Source organism: Giraffa tippelskirchi, chromosome 13 (assembly GCF_054371585.1).
Source record: "Giraffa tippelskirchi isolate mGirTip1 chromosome 13, T2T-mGirTip1v1.2.pri, whole genome shotgun sequence".
Taxonomy (NCBI): domain Eukaryota; kingdom Metazoa; phylum Chordata; class Mammalia; order Artiodactyla; family Giraffidae; genus Giraffa; species Giraffa tippelskirchi.
The window spans coordinates 26901251-26913787 of record NC_137287.1 but is presented as its reverse complement, the minus strand read 5'-3'; the positions used below and the strand labels follow the sequence as shown (position 1 = coordinate 26913787).

Here is a 12537-nt window from a genome sequence, read left to right as displayed (position 1 = left end):
GGTCGTTTGCACTGAGCTGTTTGCACTGTAAATTGTTGGTAAATGCCGGACACTGTCCCTGGAATCTTTTGTGTGCATCAGAAAGCCCTGAGAATGTCATGTTCTGTTCCTCCTCTCGTCTCTAGTTGCTATGGTACAGTTTCTTCCTTAAACGGAGAACCAGAACAGGGTGTTGCCGTGGAAGCAGTGGGCCAGAGCGACTGCAGTATTTATGGAGAAGACACCATGACAGATGAGGAAGGGAAGTTCAGGTTACGTGGATTGCTGGTGAGCCTTTGGATGTGTTTCGTTAGTGGATTTTTTCATACTGGGTTCAGTGGTGCCCCCAAGACTACTAGGAATGAGGGCAGGAGGGCTAGGAGGGGGCATAGGGCTCTGAAACTTCCTAATCCCTGTCTTAACTGACATACTCAATACTTCTGTAGCTGACATACTGGGTTGCAATTTTATGGCAAAATACAGGTAGAAAACCATGGGTTTGGTGCATCTTTTGCCTAGAACAGGTGGTATAGCTTAGGCCAGCCTCTCAAATCAGATACCTGTGGGGCTAGAAGACAAGTGTGAAAGGTTGGAGTAGAGGGAGCAGTGTGGACTGTGGACTTTGGACAGGTCCTGGCCCATGAGAAGGGGCAACCGCCACGCAGCTCCAGCTGTTGGTAGCCACGTGGGAAAACAACTCAGGGTTGCCAGATGATTAGAGATTGTAAAAGAGAAGTCAAAATTCACATTTCCACGTGACAACTCCTGATTTTTAGATATTAACCACTAAGTTTAAAAAAAAAATAGGGGCTTCCCTGGTGGCTCAGTTAGTAAAGAATCTGTCCGCAATGCTGGAGACTGGGGTTTGATCCCTAGGTCAGGAAGATCCCCTGGAGAAGGAAATGGCTACCCACTCCAGTATTTGTGCCTGGAAAATTCCAGGGACAGACAGGAGCTGTGCAACCATGGGGTCACAAAGAGTTGGACACAACTGAGCAACTAACACTTGGCTGGGACCATGCTGTCCTTTCCCAGAGTTAAGAAGACCATGTCCATGTCCAGGCGTCCTCACTCACCGATATTGGGAAGTCAGGGCAGGAGGTTGCTTGGTGAGTGAGGAGCTTGTTCAAGCCAAAGGAGGAAGGCAGGCTGGGGGGTGTCTCCTGGGGCTGTGCTGAGGACCAGAGAGTGTCTGTTCTCATGGGCCAGCTGGGTGGGCTTTCTTTGGGGTCTGGCCAGCCTTACTGTGATGCTCCCTTCTCCACCTCCGCTGTCCTGGGGAGGTCCTGCCTGCTCCAGGGAGCGCTAATGTTAATTCATTAGCACTTTCAGTGTGTGTGGAGTCGCCCCCTTGTGGCCGCCAACCCCTTCCATGGAAAAGGCCTTGGATGCTGAAGGAATAGCCTTGGACGTGGAGCGTGCTGTCACGCTGCCATCGGGACATGTTCCCAGGGCCCCAAGGTGCTCCCTGCTGCCCCCCAGGCCTGCTTCCCTTCCTCGTGGCAGTGGTTCCAGAGAGAACAGGGTGGAATGGCAGCGTGAATGTCCCCTGCCCCGAGGCTGGCTGCAGCCAGGACCCTGGGAGAGGCGACGGGTCCTTAGATCTAGGTCTCTGTCGCATGTGTTCATGCAGATGCAGACTTTGACACTGTGTCCTTAGTTGCCTTTCTGCCTGAGTTTGAACCGTGCCTCTGTCACTTCTTAGCTGGGTGAGTTCAGGCAGGTGTCCTATGCCTTCTGTGTCCATTTCACCATCTGTAAAGTGAGGGTGAGGATCACAGCTGCCTTACAGGTTGGCTGTCAGTATGAAGTGAGTTAACACACACGGAGCAGTGCCTGGCTCACCGACTCCGTGGTGGTTAGAAGCAAGGACAGACCACTCCTTCCCCGAGGTGGTCCTCACCAGAACTGCCAGTTTGGGTGACTGTGTGCAGCTTTCCTCGGTCCAAGTCGCAGCAGAAGGTAGGCCTGGGGGGCGTCTGTGCCCTTCAGTCTGCCTTCTTCTCAGGTGGACCCAGTGTTCCTGGCTCATCTCCCTCTTACGATTGCAAGAATTCAGATTCTGCATCACTGTGTTGATTCTCCCCAGAGTCTTACTGGCCCATACATATCTTTCTTTTTTAAAAATTGGAGTATAGGTGCATTACAATGTTGTGTTAGTTTCTGCTATACAACAGCGTGAATCAGCTCTATGTATACATATATCCCCTCCTCCCTCTTGAGCCTCTCTCCCACCCACCACCCCCATCCCACCCTTGTAGGTCATCTCAGAGCCCTAAACTGAGGTCCTTGAGCTATACAGCAGCTTCCCATTAGCGGTCCATCTTACACATGGTAGTATGTATATGCCAGACATGTGTTTCTAAACTCACCAACTCAACACATGTTATTTAACTAAACCAAATATAGTTTCCTTCTCCACCTTGATAGATTCATGTTTTAATTAATGCTCCCTCACACCCTCCTCCTTGTAATAGGTGTTAATTCATTAGTGCTTTGAATTAACAATTATTAACACATAATCCAGTGCTGTGTGGAGTCGCCCCCTTGTGGCAGCCAATGCCTTCCACGTGCCAGGCCTCGGATGCAGAAGGAATGAATAAGCCTTAGACGGTTCTCGTCAAAGGTTTGAACTTGAGTTTGCCAGGCTCCTAGGGGACACCAGGCTAGAGAGCCCTAGTTGAAGATTTCCTCAGGATTTTGACCACTGGGAGAATGCATTTCCGCAGTTCATCTTTCCAGGCAGTGTATTTGGTGAGGCATTTTGGGTGAGAAGCTGCCTGAATCTTGCTGCCAGGGGCTGAAGGTGAACTGCTGAGTCAGCGGCCAAGAGTGAGGAGTAGGGTGGTTGGGATGGGCTCCTGCCCTGCTGGGCATGGGAGCAAGGGGGCAGTGCCCATGGTCCCCATCTGTAGCAGTGCCGTCTCCTTTTTTTCACACCTTGCTACCATTTTCTGAGGTGCAAATAGCTGTTGGTAATAGCTGTTTTGAACAAACCCAGTGCTGCCAGTCCTCACTGAGCTGTAAAGTGAATTAATACCATCTAGTGGTGATCATAAATTTGACTTTTCTCGATTTTTAAAAAAATAATAGCTTTACTGTCTTTGTAAGGTTCCATGTGCTCATTATAAGATAGTTCAAAGCAACATATTGAAAAGGACAAAATTTTGAAAGGGGAGAAAGTAGATCACCCTTACACTCCCCCCGGAAGGACTCATGGTTAATAGAGAGGGAATGTTGTTTAAGGTGCTGCTCTGCTCACAGCAAAGGTCACAGTGCACGTGATTTTAGGAAACCGGGCTGTGTTATCCTCGCTAATGTACAAATCAGCAGTTATAGTCTCAGGGTTGTCCCCTCTTGGATACACAGTCACTTTTGAACTCGGCCCCCGGCTCTACATGCTCATGCGTCATCAGATTTGGTGTGCAGTTGGTGATCAGAAGTTGGTTATTTTAGGAGTTCTTTAAACCCTGCTGCTATTAAGTGATCTGTCACCCTTTGGGGAGAGATGCAGATCTGTTCTTTTAATAAATGTGTAAGAAAAAAAAAGTTCAGAAGTTGACAAATGGTGGGTTCATTTAGACTATTAAAGCCTTTCGTAAAGCTGAATTTTATCTGATATGCGGCCTTCTGAGAAATTTTCCTTTGAACTCATATATCTTTCTCTATCAGAGTTGTCACTAGCCCACACAGCAATGTATAAAACAAACAAAAAACCTTTATTTTTTCAAGGCAGTTTGTTGTTGTTGCTTGTTGTTTAGTCGCTGAATTACATCCAACTCTTTTGTGACCCCATGGACTGTAGCCGGCCAGGCTCCTTTGTCCATGGGATTTCCTAGGCAAGAATACTAGAGTGGGTTGCCATTTCCTTTTCCAGGGGATCTTCCTGACCCAGGGATCGAACCTGTGTCTCCCTCATTGGCACCCGGATTCTTTACCACTGAGCCACCAGCAAAGCCCTTTGAGGCAGTTTACTTCCCTCTATTGGAAATTGTCATAATGTGCTGGCTTAGAACAAAATGCTTTACTGCGATCTGCTAAAAAATGATCTGAGTAAATAATGTACATCCTTCATGTGTGCAATGTCAACAAAAAAATGTTTTTTAGACTAGTGAATTTTGTTTGGGTAAACATCATATGTCCCTATACATTTGAGGAATAGAATAAAATGTATAAAGAAGAAATCTATTGTCAAAAAGGAAAAATCTCAAATCCCACTTCCCAGAAATAATACCCCTTTGGGAGTGCCATTCCAGACACCACTCAGTACATACATACAGGTGGAGGGGAGGGATGGACAGCAAAAAAGAATAATTTTATCTTATTTGTTAAACAAGAATAAGCTTATCTTGTTTGGAATTTTGAAATCAGAAACCACATTTAATTTTCCCTGGGTAGAAGAAGCCGAATCCAGTTTGAAGGAATTACAAAACTTCAGAAAAAGGTTTCTACATCAGGGTGCTTTTTCAAGGAACTCTTAAGAAGGGTGATAGGCCTGGGACCCAAGGTGGGACAGAAACTCGTCCACTGGATGGGGGCCTGTAGGCAGAGCAGGCTCCAGCCAGGTCTCACGTGACAAGCCCTTTTCCAGATAAGTGACTCCTGCATTTGTTTGCAGCCGGGCTGTGTGTACCACATTCAGCTCAAGGCAGAAGGCAACGACCACATCGAACGAGCCCTCCCCCACCACCGGGTCATTGTGGTAAGACGTGGAATTCTTCTGCAGAATCACTGCATGATTGTATCTCAGATCAAAAATCCTTCAGCGTTCCTCTGGCTGGCTGCCTTTCATCTGTTGGAGGGGGGGGGGCTTTACATCCTAATTAAAGGTCCAGTCAAAATAGTGTCGTCTTTACAAGCAGCGTCTTCTGTGGGCTTTTAATGAACAGCAGCACTGTCTTGCATCCAGAGAAGAAATCTGAGCTGTTGTTTCCCCACTTCCCCTGCAAGCTCTGATCATTATTCTACAAGTGGAGGATCTTAAGGCCTAAGTAGCATTTTAGATCAAGGGAGAGTAATAAAGGGAACATGGGCTTCATCAGTGACAGGGCCACTGACGTTTCTTATCTTCAGGTGACCTTGTTCTTTCCACCAAGGAGTGTCTCTTGATCTTTAAGATCATGACTCGGCTAACTGATCCTAAACAGGCAGCCCTCCAGGTCACAGAAGTGTCCCTGGCATCATTTGCAGTGAAGTTTTTTCCCATGGAATAAGTCTCGTTTGCTAAACCAGAAGATTTGGGGCCAGACAAGAAGCCTTTGGTGGCTTTATTAGGTGACATTAGGGATAAAGATTACGATGGGTCCAGAGCTGGTGGGCCATTCAGGATTTTTGCCCTGGACAGTGAGTTTTCTTGATGTCTTTATGGCATTTGGCATTTTAAGTGGTTGTGATGGCTGCATCTTATTTTATATTTTTCTGCCGTGGGGATTCAGATCAGGATCCCAGGCAGTCATGTGGACTACGGCCCACAGATGATAAGGTGACTAATGGGGACACATGCCCACCCCAGGGGGTGCGGGGGAGCTGGGGCTTGCCTCCTGCCAATTCCTGCCAGGCAAGAACATCCTTCTCTTTTTTCAAGAGGCACTGGGAAATCTGGCTCTTTTAGTGTGAAATTTCTGTTTGAAAATGTTGAAAAGTCATTAAAACTTAAGGAAAAAAAGTACTGTTTGTCAAACAGCATGTCCATGGCCAGGTGTCACCTGTCTCCTCTCAATTTGGGACCTTAGGCTGCTCGAACAGCAAGCTTTGCTCCCTGAATGCGAAGGGAAGTCGCTAGGAAATAGAGCCCCGGGACGTCACCTGCTGGAGCAGAGGCCCTCCTCTTCCAGTTTCCTTGCCCCCAGCTTGCTTTCTCTCTTCCCAGGTCGGGAATAATGACATCGATGATGTGAACATCATAGTTTTCCGGCAGATAAATCAATTTGACTTAAGTGGAAATGTGATCACTTCCTCTGAGTATCTTCCTACATTATGGGTAAGGCCAGCTGTTGATGGTTAACGTGCTCTGTTCTTCCTGGCTTTGAGACAAGAGGGAGCAGGATATCCAGGCCTGTCTAGCGCTTGCTTTAGCTGAGGGTTGAGGCTGAGATTAAGAATCTTCAGTCTCAGCATGTATCTGGTGGAATGACTGCCGATTGCTGAAGAAAAACACGATCTGGTTTCAGATGACAGTTTTGCCAGCATTGTGTGTCTTTAAAAGCATCACAGGAGAAGCCTCATGAATGAGCAGTGTGATCTGGGGTCTAAAGCAGAGAGATGGTTTTAGGGCAAAGCACCTGGTCACTTTCTAAATTCTGTGCAAGGTGCGGGTGGCAGGCAGTGGACTCAGAGTCAGGTGGTGGTGAGAACAGGCAGCAAACTTGGGCTGGAGAGAAAGAAAGGCCACCAACAGAACACTAAACTGCTTCTGGAAGCAGCCAAGAACGTAACGCAAAATGGGAATGTGTTTGGAGTTTAAGGAACAACTGTGGGGTTAAGATGACAGTACATGGTGGGGGGCGTGCCAAGTGGACAAGGCTGGTGGTGATGACATTAGGTGACCAGGCTCTCTGGGTCTCCATGGGGACAACAGTGATGCCCGTTTGGGAGTCACGGTTGGTGACAGTGTATGTGAAATGCCTGCCCCACGCCTGGCATGTTACAGATACGTTAGAAGCTGTTCTCTTTAATGTTACTGCTGCACTAACAGGTTTTTACTGTTTTGAGCATGTAAGTTGTCAGACTCTTAAATTTAAAAATTTTAACATTTTGACAACTGTCACGTCACTGGTGTCTCAGATGTGTTAGGAACGGCCCGTCGGGGGAGGACGGTGCCCTTTCAAAGATCCGTGTTTCCAGAGTTCCTCTCCCCTAAGAGATGAGCCATCCCAAGTTGTCAAAAATGCGATGTTTATTGGGTTGGAGTTTTAAAAGCACACCCTGCTTTGTCTCTGCTCTCCAGGTGAAGCTTTACAAAAGTGACAACCTCGACAACCCGATCCAGACGGTGTCCCTGGGCCAGTCCCTCTTTTTCCACTTCCCACCCCTGCTCAGGGATGGCCAGGTGAGCCCGCTCCACTCCGCGCTGTCTTTGCTGGAATGACTCCCCTTTTCCGCTGAAGGAACTCAGTTATCCAATTTTTTCCCTCATGCCACCTTGCTGACATGGTTGAATCAGAGGAGGTGGGGCTCTCTAGGGATTTTTTTTTCCCAGAATTAGCTCTTTTTCTGTTATAAAAATAATACACATTCATCATGGCAGGAGATCGGGAAGGGGATGGAAATCAGAGATAGTACTGTCATCCAGAAACAACCGCTGTTAACATGTCGATAGGTTTCCTTTTGACCTTTTTTGACGCATGTGCATGTGTGTATAAATATAAAAACACATGTGTATTCATTTTAGTAATACAAAGCTGGGACTGTTTTGTACATTTTCTTGTAATTTGTGATTTTCAGTGAAGACTTTATCATCCATACTTTCCCATGCATGATATTTAATGGCTGCATAGGATACCATGATAGAGAAAATACCATAATCTATTTAACCAAGTCCTTAACATTCATCACTTACTGATGACATTGTATCTTACTGATAACGTTCATCCCACTTACTGGTAACGGGATGTTTGCCGTGAGCTCTAATTGCACAGAGCCAGCTATTGTGGCTGCCACAGAGGCAGCAAACTTTGCAGAGAACTTGGTTCCTTTTGGGGACTTAGCCTGAGAATGTGAATGGTGAGCCTGTGTGGTTCCTCCCCTGGCTTCCTACCATCTGCCACAGGGATGATCCTCTGGCCTTTCCTGGTGTGAAGTGGCTGTGAAATAACAAAGCAGGTTGTGACAGTCTGGAGCCTCCTCCCCACTGCTCCAGGTGCCCTTAGTAATCGATCCACTTCCGGCAGCACAGCAGTGTGGACATAGACTCCCCGGGGCTCACAGCCTGCTCGGTACCTTACCAGCTGAGTGACCCTGGGCATGTCACACTTCCCTTCTTTAGGTCTCTCTCCCCCCATCTGTGAAATGGAGCAATAGTCCCGATCTCGTCAGTGATTGAGAGTGTAAGCCTAATGTGCTCACAGCTCTGGGCCCCTAGCTGGGGCTCAGCATGCAGGCCCGTGACCAGAACCTCTGCAGAGACGCCGCGTTCTTAGAACTCACCTGCTAATTAGCCAATTAGGAATCATTCCTTGGAAGTCAGCCTTGTTTCGGATGAAAAAGTCTTCCTCAGTTTAACCGTGTGTCTCCCTCATCAGAATCGATCCGTCAGAACTGTGTGTGTTTTGCAGTCAGGTTCTCTAATGACCACGTAGCCTCCCTGGTTGGATACACTTATAAAAACGAGCCGGGGGCTCCGAGCGCCTGTTCGGAGATGGCAGGGTTGTGCGGCTGACCCTGCTGGACTCGCCCACTGAGGCTGCCACGTGCGAGTTAGTGACCTAGGCATGGAGGTGTAAACTTGGCGGTTTCTAAAGGAACACGAAGTCCTTTACATCACAGTCAAGCATTGGGAGTCAGTTTTCGTTTACTTTGTCCCAACTGCCCTTTGTAAAAACAGCTCCTCCCTCCTTGTGCACAGAATTATGTGGTGCTTCTGGACTCCACGCTGCCCAAGTCCCAGTACGACTTCGTCCTGCCGCAGGTGTCCTTCACGGCAGCGGGCTACCACAAACACATCACCTTGGTCTTCAATCCCACGGTAAGGAGAAGGGGGCTTCCGGGCATGGAGTGTGAAGGGGCTCCAAGGTGCCACTGAGTGCTTTTCAGACCTCCGTCCGTGTGGCAAGTTGGTGGGAGTCACCATCCCTGAGGTAGAGAGAAGGCGGGAGGCTCATGCGTAGGGGAGCCTGGACTTGGACATGGCCCTTCTGCTGGTTTCTGGCTCATGCTCGGTGACTTGGCCACCACGATCTTACCCTGAGTAAAGGGTTCCTCCTCTGACCCCAGGAAGAAGCACTTGTCTCGTTCACCTCAGCCGAGACTGAGAAGGTGACAGAGACGAGGCACCATAACGCTTACGAGGGTCATCAGGGCACTTAACTTCATCCCGTGTTGAATGTCAGTACCGACAACCACATTCCTCACGTGTTACCCAGTATTTCACGCACTGCTAACCTCTCCACACACCTCGGCATTCCCCACAGTAGGCGCTGTTCGTATTTTTGCCGCTTTATAGTTGAGTCAATTGAGCCTTAACGGGACTGCCCAGGGTCCTGTGGGAAGACCCGGCCTGGAGCCAGGACTGCGGTCCTCAGAGCTTCGCCTCATCATTGCTCTGCCTCTCCCCACTGACTCCAACATGCTCTTAAGGATCTACTTTGATGGAAAATGGTTTGGGATCTAAGACAAGTCAAAAAATGTGGGGGCAGACAGTTAGGGATCCTGCCGTTATTCTTCTGTTTATTAAGGGAGCGTCTCACTCCAGCTGTCGTCTCAGGTCAGAGGCCCTATGGTCCTTCTCCATCCTGTGCGTCCGCAGATGTTTTGATCTTGGGACCTCTTTACACTGTTAAAATTAGTTGCGAATCTCAAAGACCTTTGGTTTGTGTGAGTTAAATGTATATCTATCATATTAGAAATGAAAACTGAGAAATGCCGGAAACACGAGCATCCACAGGCCACACGTCCCGTTACCTGTTAGAGTGATGACACCATCACGTTGCAGCCTCTGGGCATGTCCCCTGTCCCATTGTAGGACCATGAGAGAGCAGCTGGCACGTGGTACCTTCACAGGATAATGACAACAATTTGGACTGTGCAAGTCTCCTGAAGGAGGCCCCCGGGCTGTACCTTGAGAACAGCGCTATGGCTTGTTAACCTGTTTTATCATCATCCAAAAGTTCTTTAATTTATTTGTTTCCATTGTCGAGGTAGAGTGAGCGAGTTGGGATATAGGTTCGTTTGCCATTACAGAGACCCAGCATTTTGGGGCTTCAGCAGGAGGGAAGGTTCTATCTTATGTTAACATGAGGAGCGAGCCGTGCGGTGGTCGTGTGGAAGCTCCTAGGTGTTGGGCTTCTCCTCTCCGTGGCTCTGCCGTCCTCCAGCACATCGCCCTTCCTGGAATGGCACAGTTGGCTGGAGGCTGTCCAGTCAGCAAGGAGGAAGGGCACACCCTGGGTACAGCCTGGGTGTGGCACTTGTCACTTCTCTTCCTGTTCTGTGGCCAGAGTTGATCCCGGGGCCCCACCTGGCTGTGAGGGAGGCTGGGAACTGTGTTCTGTTCTCACTGGCCCAGCTGCAGTCTGGCCTCCCCTGGAAGGAAGGGTGAGCAGCCCCAGGTCTCCAGCACTGCCTCACCGCCTCACTGGGTGTGACCTCTGGCACTTGCTTGGTCCTCACTGTACCCCCGAGTCTGGAACAGTGGGTTCTCGATGCCTCCTTAGAGGACAGAGTCCCTGTGTGAGGCCGGGGCTCAGCAAAATGAGACCCTCATACTTTTCAACTGCAGGGGTTCCCTGCCGCCCGCAGCTCTTTGTCTCCTCAGTGTAGATAGTGAAGGATTCAGGGGTGAGGGGCACCTTGTTCTCGGAATCTGGTTATTCCTGAGCTTCAGAGAGCAAGCGAGGATTCACTTGAGATTTATCCATGTCGCTTCAGTTCTTCCTTTGGGTACCAAGTGTCTGGGTCACTGGGTGCTGGGGGTCCCGGGGGAGCCCGCGAGGAGGCTGGGCAGATCTGGGCTGTGGATGGGGCACTGGCAGAGCGCTGTTCTGGGGTGACGGTGCTCCTGGCGTTTGCAGAGGAAACTGCCCGAGCAGGACATTGCCCAGGGATCCTACATCGCCCTGCCCCTGACGCTGCTCGTCCTACTGGCTGGCTACAACCATGACAAGGTAGGGGTCCCGAGCCCTCAGGGCAGCAGGCGTGCATGTGGGGGCCAGATCCCTCACAGCTGGGACACGGCCTCGGAGAAATGTCCGTTGTTACAGAGGTGACCGCGCTTCATGATAATGGTTCAGTAGCTAGGTCCAGTCCAACTCTTGCGACCCCATGGACTGTAGCCCGCCAGGCTCCTCTGTCCATGGGTTTCCCAGGCAAGAATACTGAAGTGAGTTGCTATTTCCTTCTCCAGGGGATTTTTCCGACCCAGGGACAAAACTCAGGTCTCTCTAGGTCGCGACCAGTCCCAAGGCCTTCTTTCAAGGCTAGAAGCCTCTTGTATCCCTCCTAACCCTTAACGCTGAAGTACTTCTGGGTCTCTGGTGACCCTCTCTAGTACAAAGACCTGCCCTCGACTGGCCTGAGAGCACAGAGTGGGTGGTGATGGGCCTGGGGGGAGGGGTGCTGGGGCAGGTCGGGGGTGGGGACTTTGATGTCCCTCTGGATAGAAGTCTTCTCCTGGAGCCCCCCTCTCTCATACCCTCTTTCTTCCCAGCTCATCCCCTTGCTGCTGCAGCTGACAAGCCGCCTGCAGGGAGTCCGAGCCCTTGGCCAGACTGCCTCTGACAACAGCGGCCCAGAAGATGCAAAGAGACAAGCCAAGAAACAGAAGACAAGGCGGACGTGAGGGGTGTCCCTCGGGACAGGCCCCTGGCGTGGAGGATGCGTGTAACTCTTGTCATCAGCTCCGCGGGCACAGCCACCCGTCAGCCTCCCCTCCCCGGCCCCGATGAGACACCATGAATGGACCCTCCTGTCACTCTGCAGAGCACAACTGATTTTCTGAGTCGAAGATAATTTATTATTTTTATTTTTGTCAAAGAAGTATTTAAGCTGAGCTGGTGGTGTGTGAATGTTATCCTGAGTCTTCCAGCTTCATTTGCAAAAAGAATTCCAGTAAATGGGGGTCTTGACTCCTAAATCAAGCTCCTGTTGGACTGACCCTCCCCTTAACATCCCTGTGCATCTGAGGTCCCTGCTGGAAACCGCACAGCTGTGTGTACTCCTAGGAGGGTGTGTTATGCAGTAAAAAATCAATAAAATGGCCCACTTGTTTGTGTTGTAGCTCGTCTCAGGTGCAGTCCTTGGAGGACCCTGGCCTAATGCTGGGGTCACAATTGAGCCGCCTGGAGGGGCTCGTGGGTCCTGAGTGAAGCCGAGATGACATGCAGACTTTTGGCCTCAGTGATAGGAAAACAGGAGAGGTGGTGGGGGGTGACGGTGTGAAGACCCCTGCCTTGTCTGAAGGAGCCCAAGAGGCCCCCCACTGTGCTGTGGGATCACACGTTCACATCTCTAGAGAAGCCGGAAAAGCTGAGTTTTATGTGAACTCTTCCAAGTTTTAAACGTTAGCAACAAATTCAGTTTGTAACTTCTGGCGAAACAAAATGCATATGTAGGCTGTGTGAAGCTTGAAGGCTGCCAGTTTGCATAAGGGATCCACAGGAATTCTCAGCATTTGAACAGCATTAATTTCATTCTTATGGAAAGTAATTAAGTTACATTGAAAGCAGGGATTTCCAGCCATCCAGCGTTTATTGAGCCCCACATGTGACAGCCACCGGGGCTATGAGACAAGCAGAGCAGACAACAGTATAAACTCGGGAGCTGGATGAGGACGAACCCCCCTCTCCCTCATTTTGTTCCTTGTTGTGTCCCTAGCGCTCCACTTCAGAAGGAACAAATGAATGA

The 12537-nt window shown here is 49.6% G+C and overlaps 1 protein-coding gene across 4 annotated transcripts in view; it reads left to right on the top strand.

Moving 5' to 3' along the window:
- The window catches only part of LOC145532045 (BOS complex subunit NOMO1), a 52570-nt gene extending 40660 nt beyond the window's left edge, over positions 1-11910 (top strand). The window contains exons 25-31 of one of the 4 annotated variants that reach the window (XM_081556250.1): positions 126-267; positions 4598-4681; positions 5849-5959; positions 6926-7027; positions 8543-8662; positions 10707-10799; positions 11342-11910. In XM_081556250.1, coding sequence (XP_081412376.1) covers positions 126-267; positions 4598-4681; positions 5849-5959; positions 6926-7027; positions 8543-8662; positions 10707-10799; positions 11342-11473 — 784 coding nt within the window. In that variant the 3' untranslated portion in view covers positions 11474-11910. Of the gene's footprint in view, positions 1-125; positions 268-4597; positions 4682-5848; positions 5960-6925; positions 7051-8521; positions 8694-10639; positions 10831-11294 lie in introns of all 4 variants that reach the window. The other 3 variants (XM_081556249.1, XM_081556251.1, XM_081556252.1) reach the window with 3 other exon arrangements.
- The last annotated feature ends 627 nt before the right edge of the window (positions 11911-12537 follow it).